Genomic DNA, 21,782 nt, shown 5'->3' on the forward strand with positions numbered 1-21,782 from the left:
GCCCTGAAGTCAGGAGGACCTGAATTCAAATCTGGCCTCAGACACTTAACACTTCCTAGCTGTGTGACCCTGGGCAAGTCACTGAATCCCAATTGTGGGTACGTGTGTATACACACACACACACACAAACTTTATTGTTCAGTTGTTTTTCAATTGTGCCTGACTCTTCATCACCCCATTTGGGTTATCTTGGCAAAGATACTGGAATGGGTTTGGCATTTCTTTCTCCAGCTCATTGATGAAAGAACTGAGGCAAATGGAATTAAGTGACTGGCCCAGAATCATATAACTAGGAAATATGTGAGGCCAGATTTGAAGTTTTTAAAAGTAATAAGCATAACTATTATCACAGCTAAGTAGGAAGTGAGATCTATTCCCTAAGAGGGGAGAAAACCAAACCAAACCAGGAATGTTTTGTTTGCTGGTTTGAGTATTGTCAAATAAAAGCTGAAAGGACTAAGGAAGAAGTAAAGAAATCAGTAAACAAGGATAATGGCATATATATGATGAACTGCTTCATTATTATTTGCCTAGGCTAATGCAATAGTCTCCCCAAAGGTTTTCTTAGGTCCACACTCTTCCTCTTCCTATCCTCCCTTAATAATCCTTCCTGAGTATAGCCCTAGTCATGTTGCTGCTCTGCCCAAGATTACCCTACTCTGCTACCTCTCAGAGTCCTTCACTTGGCATTTAAGGCCCTTTATGATCTGAAACACTTCACATTCCCTTATCTCATATACCTCCCCTTGCCCATGTTCTCCATTCCATCCAAACTTGCTGCCATTAAGCTGGTTAGTACAACGGGCAGATGAAATCTGCTCTGGCTTTAAAGAAAATTGTGTCTTAGCAAGAATCACAGACTACACAGTGTCACAGCACCGCCATTTATCATGTTAAACCCTTTTTTTGGGCGAGCCCCTTCAATGGTGTCTGAGCCTTTTAATAGCCATACTTCTGTGCCAGGAAAGGCCAGAACAAAAGGGAACATATTGCAGTGAAGATAAATAGGGAGGGCTGCTGGCTATTTCTTTAAATGTAATGTTAATACCTTATAATCAGCTTTAATTTTTAAACAGACTCGACCCTCCAGTCCATTTCCCCTAATTCAGGGCACGTGGAAGGTACCAGGATGGCAGCAGCCATGACAGCTGGGGGTCTCTAAGTCCTCACTCTCCAATAATGGAAGATGTGTCAGATGAACCCTCTCGGGGACAGGAAGCAGGGCGGAGTCAGAGAGATGGAGAAGGGCTGTCATGAGGACTGGGGACCCACATTAGCTGGATGACTGCAGGGAGAGCACAAACTCTTCAAATGGTCCATTTGACTAGGCTAGAAGCAGCAAGGGCAGAAAGTCAAGCTATGGCTAGACCAAGACCAGAAGCGGTAGGGGACTGAGCATTTCCCATTTATTAAGGAGCCTGGCCAGAAATCAGAGGGAAACTATCACAAAGTAGAGGGGTGAACGATAGGCTGAGGTCCGTGAGGTGGCTGGCCTGTCCCTGCCATGTGGGCCACGTTGTGAGGGAACTAGAGGCTCTCTACTGCCCCGTGCCTTTCGGGAAGCTCTGGGGACCCTTTTTATCATGGTGTTAGTGCTCAAAAAGCCCCGCTATTAAAGGGGAAGTCTGGGTGTGTGCAGGGCTAAGAACTAATGGGGGCTATTTTTAGCTCTGGTGGATGGGCCTGGGAGAAGCACTAATCAGGAGAGAACACCACATCATCCGCGCTGCTGTCAAGGCAAACCGAGGCAGCCAGACTCTGGCCCGCGCCAAGAGTACCGACTAAGTTGACTAGTCAGAACTGCTGCTATTCATTTGCTTAGTTGGGCCCGATTCCTCATGATCCCATAAGGGGTTTTCTTTGCAAAGATAGCAGAGTGGTCGGTCACTTCCTTCTCCAGTGGATTAAGGCAAACAGAGCTTAAGAGATTTTTCCAGGGTCACACACACACACAGAGCAAGGGAGCAGCTTTAAAGTCCAGGGCTCTCCTCACTGAACCACCTTGCTGCCTCCTCTGGGCACAAAGTAAAAGATCCAACGCTGAAAGCACTTTGGCGCAGAGTCAGGAGGCCGCCAGACGCGGGGGGACAGTCATCTCAGCACGTCTGACCCCAGACACAAGTGAGCCCCGAGGGGTAGAAGGCACGCCAAGGGTAGCATGATCAGGAGCTACGGAGATGGACCCCAGGAAAGCAGAGACCTCAGCACTGCTACAAAAGTGCTAAATGAATGGGGAATTGATCAATGCTGCCCTCTTGGGTTCAAAAAAGGATATGATAAAAGAGTGCTGAAAAACCAAACTGAAAAATGATCATTTCAAAAGCTCAGTTTTCATCTCTTTTTAAATCAAGGGTTCACATCTGTGTAAACAAATTATATTCATCTGCTGAATGGGTAGGCACATCTTCCAAAGCTATTTACAGACATCTGGGAGACATTTTATAACAATAAGATCTTAGGAAAACCTGACCTATTAGCAGGATGGGGTTGCCTTTACAGACACTAACTTTTCATTATTCAAATTAGTTTGCAGGATATACAGACTCTTGCCTCTTTTTTGGGGATAGAAGGGAGCTTCTGTCTCAGGCTGTGCCCTTGATTGTTAACTTTACATCTAACACCTTCACACATTTGGGGTATCATCATACTGTCACCCATACTTATAACTTCAGTGTCACCTTTGACGCCTCATTCATACTCCTCCGACATGCCTAATCTTGCCATTTTAGCTCTCTAATACATCTCAGAAAGTTTCCTTCTCTCTTCTCCCATGTTCTTCAACCTATTCATTGACCTGCCTCACTTTCCTGATCTGTAAAATGGAGAAAATAACACTCTACCTCAAGGATCATTGTGAGGATCCAAATGAGATCACATTAGTAAAATACTCTACACAATGCTGGGCACACAGCAGGTATTTAATAAATGTTTATTTCCTTTTTTCCAATAACAATGCCAGTCCTTAGGTTAACTGTCAACACAGGTCATTTTTCTGTGGCACACATTCCCCTTTCCCTAAACTCTTATCCTCTCCTCCATCAGAGATGGACCTTGACTGAGATTAGATTAGGCTTAGGGGAGAGACAATTATGTGTCAGGGACAGGACTCTTTAAGGCAGGTGGGTTCTGGCATCAAAAACGGTTGAAAGAGCATCACATATCAAAGGATGGCTTCAGGAACTAAAAGGTCCTGGACAAAAGAAGAGGAATCCATCCTCATGATGGGGTTAGGGACCTTCCCCATAGCTGCTCTTTGCAGCCCTGGGCAAGCCCATTGAGGCTTTACTGGCTCCAATACACACCAAGCACAAGGTAACTAGGAGGTCACTGCCATCCATAATGTCTAAGCATTCCTTGCCCATTTTCAAACTAGACTTGAGAGCCCAGAATTCATTTAATAGCATAAAGCTAGAAAATGCTGTGTTTTAGTCTTCCACTTGAATCCAAAAACTCTCCCTGACACCATCTCCCAATGCCCTATTCATAGCTTAGTTAAAGCTGCACAGATAGGTCCCATATGCCTTTCTTCTTTTCCCTCAATGAATTTCTCCTCTGCCCTAGCCCAGAAAGATAGCTGAATCACCACAGGGGAGAGCGCTGCTACTAAGATCTATATCAAAATTAGGTTTTCTGGAACTGGGGCCTTTTTTCCTCTAGTAATGTCTATTTTCAGGTCAGTTAAAAACAACAATACTTAGTCAAACTATTTACTAGGTTTTTCTGATAGAAAGAACTTAGGTGATGGTAGCTCAGTACACAGGGAAAAAACTACAATCTATTATCATAAGATGTGACAAATGCTGGCATCACAGAGCAATTTGCAAGGATAAAAAGAAAATATCAAAGAGTTTTACTTGATGCTGGCCAGACTCAGTCTCTAGAGTTCCAACATGCAGGTAAAATAGTTGTTTTTCACTTATCAATGATATGATAAAGTATGACACCACCTGATGACCTTATGGGACAGGAAAAGCAAAATGAACTGAATTTCATTCAACTAATATTTCTTAAGCCCCTGCTATGTACAAGACATCATGCTAGATGGACAAAAAAGTAAAGCAATACCTATAGGACAGGTATGCAGATGAATAAATACAAATACATAGTGATGATAGAGGGAGAGAAAAAGGGAGAACTTGGTGATAGGAAATAAAGTCTTCACAATGGAGGAGACACTTGAGCCTTGAATGAAGGATAACAATTCTAAAAAAGGAGAGATGAAGTAGAAGTGCATTCCAGACATAGGAAGGGGCTTGTTCGAATGTGCAAAGGTGGAAGAACAAATGTTGAGTTCAGGGAAAATGATAATTACAAGCTTCAAGGCTAGAATTCAGTAAATCCCAGCAGTCACGTTAGAAAGATAGACTAGCTCTAATACCTACTGACTTATTTGGCCTCAGACCAGAAATTTCCTTTTCTCCTAGTTGCAAAAAAGAACCTGAATGTCCAACAGGGAAGCACGAGTATAGATAACTAGAGATATGTACAGTTGGCAGGGATTGAATTTATCACCTATATCTTGGCTAAAAGAAGAAGAAAGAAGCAGCAACTGACTGTTAAATAAATCTGTTATCAAGAGATGGGGTTAGGGGGAAATTGAATTTAGCTGAGTATTCTGACCTCCCCCCGCTCCCACTCCTAGAAAGAGAAAAATAGTCAGAATAGATAACAAAATCTCCTTTGTAATCATCCAAGGAAATATTTTGATCAGTTATATAACAGCAACAATTGCACTTTCCAATGAATATTAAAAAAAGAGATCATTCTTTTTCCTTTAAAAGTTTTTGGGCTTTTTTTTTTTTTAATTCTTGAACACTCAGAATAAAGGACAAATATGAGCAGACTAAAATAAGGGTGAGATTCTGCAAACCTTTTGTTACCTTTATTAAAAATTCACTTAATTCTGAACATAATCATTCTTAGATGCATGCAATACTGCAATTGTTTGCAATTTGGAGCTTGATGCAGTTCAATTGGGTCATGCCCCTAAAACCCAGTGTCCTAGAGAAATGGACAAGTTACTATTTAGCACCTGATTTCTCCCGCCTCTTATAGGATATTATAATATTTTCTGTATTTGACCTTTCTGGAACATATAATCATTCTCTTCTCTATCACTTTTAACATTATCTCATGTAACATACCTTTGGTTTTTTTTTTTCCCCTTATGGTTATCAGTGCCTCTATGAAGCTTCTTGTTTTCTCTTTAGAGCAACAAAGCAACAAAACCCCCCAAACTACAGCTCAAAGGATAAGCATAACAAGAACTGATTTTCCTTTTTGGGTCATTTTTCGTAGTAATTTCTATGGAGAAGTCACAATTTTGAGTAATTGAGCTATAAACCAGTTGGAATTGGGTAGTTTTTGCTACTCTGTAAACTTTGCCTCTTTCAAACCAAAGGCACAAGTGGCAATGGCATTCACAAAACTGAAGAGGTAAGGGGGAATGGTGGTATGATTATATGTTGTTAACCAAAACCGGAAATTGTCCATGAATTGAGAGAAAATAGGAAGCAGACCTAGCATGGCAACCCAAAGAGTGATGCTGATCAAGTGTGGACCAGGTTACTCCAAGTGTCTGATTATCAGAGCTTACCAGCACTAACTATGGCCCACCAACCAGGAGTGCAGGGCAGAGCTTTAGAGTTGAAATGAGGCAGGATGACACAATCTATCCTGTTTTAACTATAGAAGACTGAGAGTCCCTGAGAGCAAAGCCTCTTTCAAATAAACAATTAAGCAGCCATCACTATGGCATTTTCTGCCAGGAAAACACTTTCCCAAGTTGCCTTCCACCGATGACTGGGATTAAAGGTTTCTGAGACGCGGGGAGTTCATCAGGACCCGTGGATAGAATCTGGGATGGGCCAGGAAAGTAATCAGGCTTCTTCCATTTCTAAATTACTTTTCAAAATCTGAATGAGAGCGATAGACAGGAGCTTAGGTCACCTCCCCGCAGGAGGCCAAGGATCCCCAGGCACTAACTGTTTGCCACAAAGAAAAGCACTCTTTGGTTACTACTCAAACCAAGGCTTAATCTCCTTTTTTGGGGGTGGGGGAAGTAGGGTTGTTTTTGCTGTCAGTCATGTCTTGAGGGTTTAAGTGGAAACAGGGAAGAAATTCAATCAAATATTTATGCTCTCTTACCATTAGCATCCTGGACTCCAGTAAGTGCTCCTACGGCTGCTGCGGTTTCCCCAGACAGGACGATCTGTCCTCCCCCTTGAAGTGTGGCCTCAGCCAGGGTGGCGACAGCATGGGCGGCGGCTTCACTGTAGCCACGAGATTAAGAGAGAAGGATGTATGAGATGAAGAGAGACACGAAGCTGAAGCAATTCAGAGGGCCTCCCCCACCCTCTCTTCACTAACCCTTCTGGACCCAACTGTGATCCCCTGACCAAGGGCTTAATGGCAAGCCCAAGAAACCAAAGAATGGCTTTAAAAATATTAATGGACAAAATCAGAAGCAGTTTAAAAAATGAAAAATGCCTCAAGAAGTATGTATTTTGGGATGGGAAGGGATAACCTTTATTATTCTCTTCCTTATCAACACCAATTAGCATTTACTGAGTGCCTACAAATAGTGGGGATTGTGATCCATAATCACAATGCATGTGCCATTAGTCTTCACTGATAATCCCTCAGCTTTTCTTTTCCCTTCTCTGTTATAATAACAGAGACAGCCCACTGGAAACAGGCCTTTCTGTAGCAAAAGAGATGGATTATTGGAATGAATAACCCAACAACTAGCCTTGTTAATATTTAACTGATGTTAAATAATAACTAGGTTATTAATTCCAATGAAATCACAAGGGTGGCTGGGTAGATAGCTTGACTTCCATGTGTATTCCCAAGTTTTCTCAAGTCTCTCCACTTTATCCCATGGAGAGATCATCAAAGATTTTTATAAATAATTTAAAATGATCAGTAAATGCCAAAGCTTCCTTGTTTTACCAGACACAGCAAAATGATAATCCTCTTTGCTGCAGTCCAAACATTTTGTAGAATGGAGGGAGAGGCTCATTCCCTGGCAGAAACTACCTTTCTGGATACTTACATACCATTTTCCCCCTCTTATTTTCTACACCCCAAATTCACTGATGTTTCTTCCCAGAATAAACCCCAGGAGCAATGGCCCAATTAATGAAACTATCAATAAGCACGCAAGGCAGAATGGGACATTTTAAGTCTGGATAGTCAGAACATGATACAAAATGAGGTCAAATCATAATTTTTATATCTACATGTATCAGTTTATTTTATTCTATTCTGAGCCTATACATTGCCACAACTGACTAACCACGTTGAAAATGCAAGCCACTGATTTATCCCAAGTCGCCTTAGGAAAGGGATTGTGGATGGTTTAGTGAATATCTTCCTAGCAGGGGTCCTCAAACTACAGCCTGCAGGCCAGATGCAGCAGCCTGAGGATGTTTATCCCCCTCACCCAAGGTTATGAAGTTTCTTTATTTAAAGGCCCACAAAACAAAGTTTTTGTTTTTACTATAGTCCCGCCCTCCAACAGTCTGAGGGACAGTGAACTGGCCCCTTATTTAAAAAGTTTGAGGACCCCTGACCTAGAGCCTTGCAGAGTACTGCAGTTCCTCTTTGTTGTCTCATCACAGTATAAAGGTGACCCTGACTTCTCAAAAATTATATCAGCCTGAGGCAAACTTTTGTAGGTCCTAAAGAGATATAATCATTTATTAAACAAAACTTATTAAAAGGCTATTATATTCAGGCATTGTGCTAAGGTTCTAGAGATATAACTCCCTTCCTCTTTCCCCCAAAAAACATGGTTCTAGTGACGCCTGAGGGTAATAATATGTACATTGAAAATTAAATACAAAATAAATTTGAAGTAATTTCTGGGAGGCAGGACAGACTGCAGGGATTAGGATAGATTTCCTATGTTCAAAAAAAGACATTTTAGCTGAGAGAAGTCATGAAAAGAGAAAAAGGAAGGAATACATTCCAGGCACAGGAAATAGTCTGTGTGGTGGTAGTATGTATGAAGATGAAATAAAAGATGAGATATATACAATAAAGATAGAATGGGCAAGATTTCGCAAATAATTAGACATGCAGGAAAGATATTAAACAAGGTATGTTTAAGATGTCTATGGGACATCTATTAGAAATGTTTAAAATGCAACTGGTGAAAAGGACTCATGTTCAGGAGAAAGACCAGGGCTAGCTATATATCAATGTGGAAGTGTCCTGATAGAGGTGACAGTTGAACCCACAGAGGCTGATGAGATAATTTCACTAAGAGTATAGAGGAAAAAAAGGAGAGGGGGAATGGAACAAAGATGATGTTCCAATAAAGGAAATAGAATAGTGGCCCAACCAGCACAATGAAAACCAGGAAGACAGCATCATGAAAATCTCAACTATATGTTGTTAGTTTGATCAGTAGTAAACTAATTTAAAAAGTAAATGTTGTAAACATATTTGAGTATGTTAAAAAGAAATGTATTTTGGAGCAATCATCTACATTTGTATTTTGTTTTTTTTTGCTGAGGCAAATGGGGTTAAATAACTTGCCTAGGGTCACACAGTTAGGACGGGTTAAGTGTCTGAGGCCAAATTTGAACTCGGGTCTTCCTGACTTCAGGGCTGGTGCTCTATCCACTGCGTCACCTAGCTGCCCTACATTTGTCTACATTTGTATTTTACAGATGATAACCTTGAACCATTACAAAGGGTATCTGAAAATTATGGGCTTAGAATGAGATGGCTCATTACCATAAGACTGGTACCTGGTTATGATTTTCTCTCCCAAAGCAAGTCATTAAGCCACGGAGAGGTTTAAATCTGCATTGGTTAAAGAGAATCCCTGCAGAATGAAATCACAGATCCTTCAACTACTGAAGTATAGCAATGCATAATTAAAAGCAGATTAACAGTATTGCTTTTATATACTGCATTATGCCAGAGATGCCGAGGTGAACAGAAGTATTCCTACAGGAACCCAATGCAGAAGTGATCTCATCCTATCCCATCTTCTCCTTCTTTCATCATTACTCTTTCGTTACTCTTCAACTCTTCCCGTCTATTGCCTACAAACAGGTGCGTGTCACCCTCTTCCTCCAAAAAGCTTCACTTGTTCTGTCCATTCCCACTAGTTCTTGTCCTCTATTTCTTCTTCCTTCTATGGCTACCGTCAGTGTGTCCACTTTTCTTCCTTTCACTCTCATAACTCTCTGTGGTCTGGCTTCCAGCCTCATCATTTCACTGAACTTGCTCTCTGCAAAGTTAGCAGTGATTTTCCTCTTGATACTCACTTCTCTAGGTTTTTTGAGACTACTCTCCTGGTTCTTTTCCTCACTGTCAAACTGCTCTTTCCCAGTCTCCTTTGCTGGTCTCCACTGGAATAACACCCACTGAGTGTCCTCCAAGGCTCTGTCCTGAGTCCTCGTCTCCGTCCACATTACTCCCTTTGGTGATCTCATCAGTTTCCATAGTTTCACACAGCATCCCTCTGCTGATGGTTCTCCAGCTCTAAACTCTCACCTAATACCTAACTTGTAGCCTCGAATCTCTCTAACTGCCCATTGGATATCCTATAACTATCTTAAAGTCAAGTCATTATCTTTCCTCTAAGCCCTCTTCTCTTCTAAAAGTTCCTGTTGCTGTTGAAGGTATCAGCATCATCCTAGCCACTAAAGCTTGGAATCCAAGTGTCACCCTCTGTAATCTAATTTCAAAAATCTTTCCTCTGATATAGCCATTACCTTGATACAGGCCCTCATCACCTCACACCTGTACTACTATAATAACCTTCTGATTTGTTCCTGTGTCTCCAATCTCTCCCATTCCAATTTAACTTCTACTCACCTGCTAAAGTGATCTTCCTAAAGTACAAGCTAGATCATGCCATTCCCTTATTCAACAAACTTCAGTGGTTCCCTATTACCTCCAGCATGGAATTTAAAATTCTGTTTGGCATTTAAAGCCCTCCTTTCTATCTTTCCAGTTTTCTAACACCTTACTCTCTATCATATAGTCTAGGATATAGTACAACACTCCTTGTTGTTCTCACATAAGATGCTCAATCTTCCCACTAGATACATTTTCACTGGAGGCTAGGAATTCTCTCCCTCCTTATTTCTATTTCTGGTGCCTCCCTGAGTTCCTTCAAGCTCCCAGCTAAAATCCCACAGAGAAGTAGTAGTGCTTTCCTTCTGTTTATTATTTCCAATTTATACTGTACATATAACTGTGCAAAACTGTTTGTATGTTGTCTTCCCCATTAGACTGTGAGCTCCCTGAGAGGAGGGACTAATTTTTGACTTTCTTTTGTATCTTGGGAGCTGAGCATAGTGACTGATATATAACAGTCACTTAAATGCTTTTAGACCAACGATGAGCAAAAAGAATCACATTAAAAATGTTAAGTTCTTTCCTTGTAATTCATTAATACCAATAATTACTTAAATTTGAGAAAATGAACATCTAATATATTCCAATTATTCAACTATTTATTTAGCTCGGTAATTTATTCCACATGAGAAGAAACAATTTATCTCATTTCCAGGTACCCATTTCGATGGTTAAAAGTTATCATTCACACCACATTCATATTGATTCAGATTTAGATGACTTTTAAAATACATTTATCTTTATATTTAAGTGGAGTTATATTTTTACACTATGTTACTTAAATTTTTTTTTTTGGGGGGGGAGGGCAGGAGGGGAATGAATTTTATGTTAGGAAAAATACTGAATAGGACCACTACGGTTAAGTACAATAGCTAGTATTAAAACCAAGTCCATTCTTTTTATATTGGAGGAAGCTTCTCAGTATCCCAATAGCAATAGGCAACCATTCAACAGCAGTTGAAATATGAACTGATTATTGTCAACTACTACAACCTCTAATTTGGATTCAAGCTGATTCTGAACCTATAAAAATGAGCAAATTTATTCTTGTAGCTATTAGTATCTTAGGACTGGCACATCTTCTTTTAATAATTTCTTGGATTTTCTTAGAGGTCCTATAGAGTACAGGTATTCTAAAATTGACAAGAGCTCCTATACCCATTTATTTGTCTTTACCTCGAGCTCTCAGTGTACCCCGGAACTTCATATCAAAAGAAATCTGCTAGTCACACTATGGTCTTTATACCTGAGGACAAGAAACTGAAACCAAACTATTCTCTATGTGAACAAACTAAGAGGCCAGATCAAAAGGTCAAACAGGGTACCTGCCAACTGTATCTGCTGGGTAAGTATAAACAACATTAGCTACCCTTTTGGCACGAGGTATAGAAATGCAATTATGACTTCTTGTGGTAAACCAGTCCTATCATTTTCAAATCAATTTTTCACACTATATAATTCAAAATGAATGTAAATATAACCAAATGCACTGATAGGAAAAATGATTACTAAGAAATAATAACACATAATATATTATTATATTAATATATAAATAAATAAAACACATAAATATCACTGACTCTTTAAAACTTTTGGAAGTCCCTAGGGGCCTGGTCATATGTGTACGGTCAGATCAGATAATATAAATGCTTAGCACGATGGATGCATATTCATCCATTCATTCAATAGATATTTATTGAGTACATACTATGTTTCAGGCATTAGGTAAAGCATTTCTAAGAACAGATATTTATAAAGGAATATATTTAAAGAAAAGGAATGTAAGGGTGCCAATAACTGAAGCTGAGAATTTCTGATGTGCAAAAAGAATGTTTATAAATATTTATTTTGGAGGGGTAACTCATCTAAATAAATGAAATTAGAGTGGTAGGGCTAGCAAAAATTCCTGGAGAATTGGTAATTTATGATGCTTTGGTATCAGTAAGGATGATTTTAAGGCAGTGATTCCCAAGCATTTTGAAGCTATGATATTATACTGTCACTTGTTTGAGGAAAGAAACCTCTTACTATTTTGCTTTGAGAGAAACGAAGACTCTCTGGGTGGATACCAAAAAAATCAAGACAAGCTATATATAGATTCCAAAGAGGGAACTAGAAGAGCATGACTTCAAAGATTTATTGGGGACCTACTATGTGTAGTACATCTGTCTCAATACAGCTTTGTTTTGAAAGACTCTTAAAAACCATGGCTGAGAACTGCTCAGAATCCTGGATTTTTTCTGAGTCTTCTTTTTCCTGATCAAAAGAACCTCTCTACTTTCTCCCTCTTCCCTGACCTGCCATGATGTAGGCTAGCCTGAGCCTGTCATTTGTTGTTTATGTTGCTAGATCAAAACAGATAACTGCCAGATAACCATACTTGTTCCTGTTGTACCTAAAAGGCAAATAGGCAGGAACTAAATAGTCAGCTCTATGAATATTAAGGATGACCAAATTTACCAGTAGAATTTTTGCTAAGAAAAATTCTAACAATAAATTAAGTTTGGATGATACCTGAAAACTTGGGGGAGATTTGGAGCAGTGTCATTTCAAATAACAATAATGACTACAGGCTAAAGTCTTAACTCCAACTTAACTGACTGCAATGTGGCATTTAATGAAAGGGGTCCTAGACAGTAGCTAGCCCTTAGGAATTTCGAGAGCTTCAGTTCCTCTAGCAGCCTAGACAGTCTCCCACTGTCAGATTTTGCCTTATCACCCATAGGAGCTGTACATGCTGCTCACTGCCAGCGCTCATCCCTTGACATTAGCTGGCACACTGCACTATCTGATTGCAAGCAGATTTCAACATCTTTGGACTTCTATATGCCATAGTAAATTCTGTGCCTTCTCCTTTGCTGTAAACACTGTAGTCATCTCAGCTGCATTTGAGCTTGTTAATAAGACCTCCAGGGAAACTATTACCCGTGTAGACTTTAGAAATAAACCCTTGTCCTAACTGTGAAAGGACAGGACCTGCCTCATATTTTCCATCATACATACACAACTCCCTGGGCACCCACATTTAACTGGAACATCCAATCTGCTGGTTAGAAGCTTCAGCAAAATCATTGATTGCTTGTTTTCTATGCCTACTTTTGGCAGGTAAAAGATGTGGGCTTCTGAGGCTAAAGAGGAAAGAGGTTCTTTCTAATATTGTCGCTACTTTTCAGGAACTCATCTGGGTGTCTTTTGTTACAAGAATGAATGGCAATGAACAAAGATTATGAGGAACTAAGTTCCAAGCCACTGAGAGGGTAAATGGTTCAGAGGACTGAGCAACAGATTCTAATCCTAGATCAGTTCTTGACTTGATAAATGACTCTGGGAAAGACCACTTTCTCTGATTAATTTTCCTACATCTGTGAAATCTCTCAAAGTGAGGAATTATTACATTGTAAATGTAATGCAGGCTATCTGTAAATTTTCATCAAAGTGATAATTCATCATTAGCTAATTGCTTTTCCAATACTTTATAGATACATAGAACTTAGATCTAAGTACCTCCTCAGTCCCTTTTCTACTTCCACTTCAAAGAAGGAGAATCTTTTCCCTTGTGGCAGACTGAGAACGAGTCTAAATCACTACTTGGATTTGAGAGATTTGTATCACTGCCAGCACTTCACAAAGGTTCTGAGACCCAATAGGAGCCCACCAACAGTGAGGCTACTTGTCATCAGGGGACCTGAAATGACACTGGAATTCACATTAATTTAAAATTCAAACAATCGGATATTCTAAGACTGGGAGCTTAGTCATTGCTTAGCTCTGTGTTCCTTAAGTCACTTCACATGTTGCGTTATTAACACTGTGGACTTAGTAATAGCAAAGTAAAGGAAAAAAAACTCTGTGTATGTGTGTGTGTGTGTGTGTGTATTTGTAGGTGTCACTTTCTGAGGAAGTAACTGCTCATTTGAAGAAGCTCAGCAGTCATGCTTTCATCACACAGTCTCCATCCTAAGGAACTCCACCATAGACATACTCTGGAACCTGCTTTTTCTCTTTCCTATTTGCTCTCTGTGAATGAGAACTTTTCTGTCTCTATCAGGAATACTATCCTCCCAGGGGAAAAACTCTGGGATATTTTTTCTTCCTGCCCTCTTTCATCCCTCAATACACAATTAGCACTAAATTCTGTTGATTTTTACCTTTGAAATGTTTCTCTCGGATTAGACCATTTCTCTCTAGTTCTTCCTGTTAAGCACAGCAGTCATGGATGAATGTTACACCTTCTTGACAATCTCCTTCCTCCAGTTCACCTATCATTCTAATACATCCTCATTGCTTTCATCATGTAATTTTCTTCCTCAAATGCCAATAATGGCTCTTTATTGCCTACCATACGGAATCTTAATACCTTTGTTTGGTTCCACCCTATCTACCCAAACTCAATTCCCACAACTTCCTGTTAGGAATTTTCCTCTCATGTTGGAGGGGATGCGGGAAAACAGAGACACTGATGCATTGTTGGTGGAGTTGTGAACGAATCCAACCATTCTGGAAACAATCTGGAATTATGCCCAAAAAGTTATCAAACTGTGCATATCCTTTGATCCAGCAATGTTTCTATTGGGCTTATACCCCAAAGAGATACTAAAAAAGGGAAAGGGACCTGTATGTGCCAAAATGTTTGTAGCAGCCCTGTTTGTAGTGGCTAGAAACTGGAAAATGAATGGATGCCCATCAATTGGAGAATGGCTGGGTAAATTGTGGTATATGAATGTTATGGAATATTATTGCTCTATAAGGAATGACCAGCAGGATGAATACAGAGAGGCTTGGAGAGACCTACATGGACTGATGCTAAGTGAGATGAGCAGAACCAGGAGATCATTATACACTTCGACAACGATATTGTATGAGGATGTATTCTGATGGAAGTGGATTTCTATGACAAAGAGATCTAACTGAGTTTCAATGGATAAATGATGGACAGAAACAGCTACACCCAAAGAAGGAACACTGGGAAACGAATGTGAACTATTTGCATTTTTGATTTTCTTCCCGAGTTATTTTTACCTTCTGAATCCAATTCTCCCTGTGCAACAGGAGAACTGTTCGGTTCTGCACACATATACTGTATCTAGGATATACTGCAACATATTTAACATATATAGGACTGCTTGCCATCTTGGGGGGGGGGGGGGAGGTGGAGGGAGGGAGGGGAAAAAACGAAACATAAGCGAGTGCAAGGGATAATGTTGTAAAAAATTACCCTGGCATGGATTCTGTCAATACAAAGTTATTATTAAATAAAATAAAATTAAAATTTAAAAAAAAAAAAGGAATTTTCCTCTCTAGCTAAGCCAGTCTCTCCTATCATTGTTCACATAATGATCACACATGGTGATCATTTCTACCATCCCATCTTTGCTTTTGCTAACCCCCATATGAAATGTCTGCCTGTCTTCCTTCTACCTATCTAAAACATATTTCAGACCTCAATTCAAGTCTCCTCCATGAAGATTTCCTTGATTACTCTAAGAGAATCTAAACTTCTACTATAAACATAGTAGACACTACACAATTCAGCACTTAATTATCACTCCATATTATATCTAGCATGACTTACAGCATAATTGACAGGAGCATCATGTGTATTGAATATAGTACTTTAACGTTTACATACTTATTACCTGCTAACTTGATTTCATTTGATCCTAATAAACCCTATTAAATAGGCTATATTATCATCTCCATTTTACAGATAAGGAAACAAAGGCTGAAAGGGTTTTGGGACTTGCTCAGGATCACAAAAACAAATAACTTAGAAAGGATTCAAACTTGGGTCTCCTTGATTGCAAATCCAATGCTCTAGTCATTACATCATCTCAATTGCTAAAGCTAAGTAAGAATATTTCCCAGTTCATCCAAGGGAAGAGAATTACCATACACTGGGATGATCCCCAAATAAAGGAGAGAAAAGCAAGGAAAATTAGTGCATAGCTTAAACACGAATCCAGGCAACTAAGGAGTATGGTAAAGAAAAAAAGCCTTTTCTTTTGTTTATACAAAAAAATGATCAAATCTAGTAGTTCTGATTTGCTTAAATGTCCTAATTCTTTTAAACCGAGCATTGGATTGGGAACTCAAAAGACAAGAGGTACTTAAAACCTGTTATCTGTGGCCCTATCAATAGGTAATATGCAAGAAGAGATCTATTCAGTGAATCCCTATAGGTGATTAGGTTGGAATAGGTAGATGATGATTATAAGTAAAATACACAATATATATGCATCCTTCTTGTAGGACTTCACCTCTGTCTTGGGGAAAACTTGGGTTTCCCATTCTAATTTCTACCTGTTGAGAGCCATGGTGACAGTTGCTCCTTGTTGCATCTCCTGAGAAGCTGCCACAGCTGCCTCTGCCAAAGATGCCACTGCTTGGGTTGCTTCTGAGGCTTGTGTTGTCTGGATGGTCATCTCACCGCCCTGTAATGTGGCCCAATTTTGTTCTACCTGTGGTAACACAAAGAGAAAAGTCAATAACCAGCAGTACTGAAAGGAGACAACTCCAAATAAAATAATCCCACCGGCTATTAAACTGGCATTTTTTCACCAAATGTGGGGACAAACTGCTTTCCACTTGAAAATAACATTAGTAATGGGAAAGTGAGATTTGAAGAAAGATAGGGATGAGAGTCTAGTGCAAATAGTTACAGGTTTTTCATATTCCTGGTGACTTAAAATGTTAGTAATGCCTCATCTGATTCTTACTGTTTCTCCATTATCCTATAAGACAAAATGAGGCAGGTTCTCCTACATTTATAATTTGTCATATTCTCAAGAAGGATTCACAGTTCCCAAGAAGGCTAAACAATTCAAATACTTCTCTCAGAATTGTACAATTCACAACATGCACAGAGACACACATTATTTTTAATTGCTTGTCTTTTTCTCTTCTATCTTTATAGGCTCTGAGTCAAGCAAACCAGGCCACTACTATACTGGGGGCATAGTCAAACTACTACAGAAATATTTTATCTTCTTTTCTCAGAGCTACAATGTCTCCTAGAGAGTCATAAGGCTGCAACAATTTTAATGCTTCAAAATATCCAGTCAACAGGCAAACAATATTGCAAGAGGAAGTGATGCCATGAAAAGACAGCAGTCCTAAGAAAGGTTCCTTGGATCAGATCTCATCTTATTAGTACATACATGGCCTGGCAATTTGATCTATGCAGAGAGAAAGAAACTATGTTGGCCTTCAAGAAAAACAAAATTGTTTTAGTCGTCCTAATTTCTTGATATGTACTCACTTAACTGCTGCCTGGTGAACACAACAGCTACTTAAGGAGATAAAAGGCCCATTTGGATGGGAGCAAGTTTTATGACGTCACATTGACTTATTTCTCCGGAGTGAATGCTGAGACTCAGTATGTTAACTGGCTTGCTAGGGAAAATACATATATAAGTAATAGTTTGGTTTTGTAGCATTGCCTAACAATGCCAACATTATCTGATAACTTGGGGGCTGTAAACTTCTCGGACAGGACTCTATTTCATTAAAACAAAACATCACATCATTTGTTTTGGTCAAAAGCATCCCAAGGTTTTTAGAAGTGGGGGCGAAATGCCACTTAGGTATGGGCCCCTGATGACATGGGAATTCATGATATACCTTTAAAAAGGAAATTTCTATCTCTGGGCATGAATAGCATCTAGGAGCAATAGCTTTATATTACAATAAGCACAGAGAAAGAGAAGAGAAATAGGAGAAAAAATCAGGAGATACTAGGAGCTTAGAGAAGAAATGGGAGGATGTGACAGCTGTTTTCAAGGATTTGAAGGGCTATCATGTGAAAGAGCAGACATAGATCTGTTTGGTCCCAGAGGACTTAAACAAGGGTACTAAATGGGTGGAAAGAGCAAAGAGACAAATTAACGTTTGATGTCAAGAGAAAAAAACTTCCTAACAATTAGAGCTAGCTACAAGTGAAATGGTTGCCTTAGAAAGGAGTGATTCCTCCTTGGAGGTCTTCAGACAGAGGCTAGATGACCACTTATTAGATATTAGATAGAAATTCTTTTCAGTGTATGAGTCCAATGTTAAGGGAAAAAAAAGGGGGGTGAGGGCAAAGAGGGAAGCAAAGCTGAAAATCCCATGGAATTTACTTTATATCCATATAGAAGATTTCAAAAGGTTAGTTCTATTCAAACAGTTTATTTTGCTTTAGAGTCAGACAGTCCTGCTGCTAAGCAGCATGCTAATCTTGCTACTGCTGCCACCTATTGTCACCAAACCTTCCTTTCTTCAAACTGTTTCTGCTTCTCTGTTCTCTTTTGCCTCTTTGCACTTGTCCCTGCCTCTTCCCTGGAAAGGGCAAGCCCAGTGCTGGGGTATATCATATTTAATCTGTGCTAAGTAAAACCATGTCAGAATATCATAGAATATGCTTTATATATGCAAATGTAAAATTAAATATTCATCATTGGTTTCTGTGCATTTTTGAGAACTGCAAACTAGGCACTGAAATACATGCAAATGTTTCTATAGTTTTCCTTTACCTCTGCTGTTTTTCAATTAAACAAAACTCTGATTATTTCTGTCTCAAGTTTATCACTTAGTCAATGAGTATCTGAGTTAGTAGTTTAGTTTCTAACTTCATGTCTCCAAATACACTATGCATTGTTATAGATTTCCCTTTCCAGTAACACCATAAATCCCATCTATACTATCTGAATATCATTTGTAATGTTGCCATTTTTACTTGTAATTTCAAAATAAATCCTATCTAATTCATGTAATGGAATGAGGACTCATTAACGATGAAAAGAGATTTTAGCACAAGAACAGTGAGCATCACCACTGAAGTATAGTAGAAAGAGTCCTAGGTTGGAGGTAAAGAGACTTCATTTCTAGTTACAGCTCTTCCATTGGTTAGCTGTGTTACTCTGGATCTTAATCTTCTCATCTTTAAAATGAGTCAACCCAATCAATTCTGATGGATGTGATTCTCATTAACAATGAGATGATCTAGGCCACTTCCAATGATGTTGTGATGAAGAGAGCCATTCAGAGAGAAGATTGTGGGAACTGGGTGTGAATCACAACATAACATTCTTACTCTATTTGATATTGTTTGCTTACATTTTGTTTTCTTACTTTTTTTCCCCCTGTTTGATCTGATTTTTCTTGTGCAGCAAGAGAATTGCTTTACACATATAGTTTACACATGTTGGATTTAACATATATTTTTAACATGTACAACATATATTGGATTGTTTCCCATCCAAGGGAGGAGATGGGGGAAAGAAGGGGAAAATCTCAAAGACAAGACTATGCAAGGGTCAATGTTGAAAAATTATCCATGCATATGTTTTGAAAATAAAAAGCTTTAAAAATCAATAAATAAAATGAGTTAATCAATATTTACATATTTATATTAACATTAAAGCATGCAAGAAACAATTTTGTGAAATTTTGCATATAGTTTACACTCTATCAATTTGTACCTATTATTTGTAAGTTTTGTATACCTTTTTGTATGTCCTGTGTTTTCATTTTTAAAAGGATAGAAATAACACTTAACACTTCCTAGCTGTGTGACCCTGGGCAAGTCACTTAACTCCAACTGCCCCCGCAAAACAAACAAACAAATAAAATAAAATAAAAGGCTAGAAATAGTCTTCTATTTCTTTGTATCTTCCCATAGCATTAAGGATGGTACTAAAGACTAAATGAGTGCCATCCTTAATGTTCAACTGTAATACTCAGGCTAGCTTTTCTCAAGGACCTCAGGATCAGCCTTGATCTTAGTAGTGCAGGAGTTCAGGACAGCCACCAGAGGATGGTCAAAGATAGAATGTCTATCTTCCAGTCCTTCTTAGCCCTTATATACTTTATTGTAATTACATCATTAAAGTATACTGATTATGTGTGAACTCAGAAACCATTACACATCACCATACTAAGTACTAAGTATATATATGTGAACTATAGAACTATCATCTCATCAATTACACTGAATTAACATCTTGTCTCAAGTATATGTCTCCAGAATTCTGACTTTCTACATTCAACAATTGATTGATTCAAGAGACCAAATCATCCAGAGTTAGAGTGCCCCCAAAACAAACCTTTTCAAGAATGCAACTGAATATTAAGAGAACAATGATTTGATCAGTGGAGAACTAAGAAGCAGGAGGACAAGTAAAATATGGTATGTTACAATATAATTATGGAAATGGAAAAAAAAAAGGATTATATCCCATTTCCCCATACCTGAAAAAAAATATGGAATAATATTAAGTTAAAAAAAGCAGAACAATGAATAGCAGGTATATACTAACTACAATTGGGTAGAAATGCATGTATGTTCACTGATAAAGATCAGAATGGAAATTGGAATAATATAGATTTTTTTAAGCTTCACCATATTTATTTAAAATGTTTTTCCAAGATACCTGTTCATAACAGAAATAGAAATCAACCTTTCTCCATCATACACCTCTTTCTCTCATCTTCCCCCCAAAAAAAGAAGTTCTAGGTTAAAGTTCCTACTCTGACAATGACTCATAGACCTAAGCCAAATTTCTCATTCACTAAGGTGAGGTTCTCATATCTCAATGATAATACTTCTAAGGTCTACGATTGAGACAGATCTGGTGTAGATATTACGTTCACACATTTATAACTCAGTAAATGGTTTTTGGTAATTGCTGTGGTCAAAACATTCATCATCTTGAAGCCAATCATAATGAATTTCTGAATTTAGCTGGGATGGTCTTGGACAAGATACATATGGTCTATCACTGATCCCAAATTCAAAGGCTTTCCAACTTGGCAGGATTGGCTAAATCTTGTCTTACACTGGCACAGATATTACATGGGGTTTTTATCTTGTTATATTTATTTTTATTTAATAAATTTTTTCCCCAATCAATAAGCATTTCTTTTTTCTCCCTCCTACCTCCTTTCCCTACACTCAAAAAAGTAAAGAAAAAACAAACTAAGCCCCTGTAACAAAGATGCATGGTCAAGCAAACCCAATTCCCATACTGACCGTATCTAAAAATGTAATTCATTCTGCATCTTGAGCCCATTGCCTCTGTTAGGAGTTGGGAAAATGGAACAGATTTTGAAAGCTCAGAGTCACCTCCCTGTTATGATGACTCATTAGAAAAGAAATTTAAATGAAATTATTTTCCTGCAAAGACATACTGTGTAATTAGTTCACTGGCATTAATGTGGTCAAGAGTATGAACTATCAATTACAGCTGTCATGGCACCCAAACAGAACAAGGAAAACTAAATATAAAAAAGAATGTACATACAACAACAACAAAAAATTTGAAGTGAGAGAAATCAGATTTGATAGATAAATAAGAATATCTGTATAAAGTATATGGTATGCAATTCCATTGTTATTTCTTTTAAATTAAAAGTGCATTCCTTTTACTCTTTAATGTAGCATGATATGGTTATTCATCTTTATTTAGACCTAGGCTCTAGGCTGCATGGGTGATTCAATCAACAGATCTATATTTTTCTGCTCTTGTGCGTTTGCCCACACTGTTTCTTCTCCATAACAGAGGATATATCCAGGAAATAACTTATACCGACTATATCTTTTCTGAATCTTAACTAATAGTTCAGGGATCACAAAGTTATAATATTATTCTCTAAACTAGTATCTTCCACTTACACATTTGATTTTCAACTGCCACTTTTATGAAAGAGTATGCTACAGCTTATCTTTTTTAGCTTGGTATTTCACAGTCATATACTAACAAGACCATTTTACTAGATACTACTTTTTACAGATCATTTCTAAAAAGATACTAAATGAGATTAGTCCTGACACTGATCCCATTTGAACCCTTTTTATCCTGATCTGATTGTTTGTTTCTACCCTCTTTGTTTCTTGTCTTTGAGCCAATTCGTTATACCTGACA

At 38.5% G+C, this 21,782-nt stretch overlaps 1 protein-coding gene across 2 annotated transcripts in view; it reads right to left on the reverse strand.

Annotated features, from left to right (window-relative positions):
* The window catches only part of NRF1 (nuclear respiratory factor 1), a 130,595-nt gene that overhangs the window by 22,938 nt on the left and 85,875 nt on the right, over window positions 1-21,782 (reverse strand). For both annotated transcript variants that reach the window (XM_051962834.1, XM_051962833.1), the window contains exons 9-10: window positions 16,186-16,343; window positions 6,148-6,272 (exon numbers count right to left, since the gene is read on the reverse strand). In XM_051962834.1, the coding sequence (XP_051818794.1) occupies window positions 6,148-6,272; window positions 16,186-16,343 (283 nt within the window). The remainder of the gene's footprint in view (window positions 1-6,147; window positions 6,273-16,185; window positions 16,344-21,782) is intronic.

Source organism: Antechinus flavipes, chromosome 5 (genome assembly GCF_016432865.1).
Source record: "Antechinus flavipes isolate AdamAnt ecotype Samford, QLD, Australia chromosome 5, AdamAnt_v2, whole genome shotgun sequence".
Classification (NCBI taxonomy): Eukaryota; Metazoa; Chordata; class Mammalia; order Dasyuromorphia; family Dasyuridae; genus Antechinus; species Antechinus flavipes.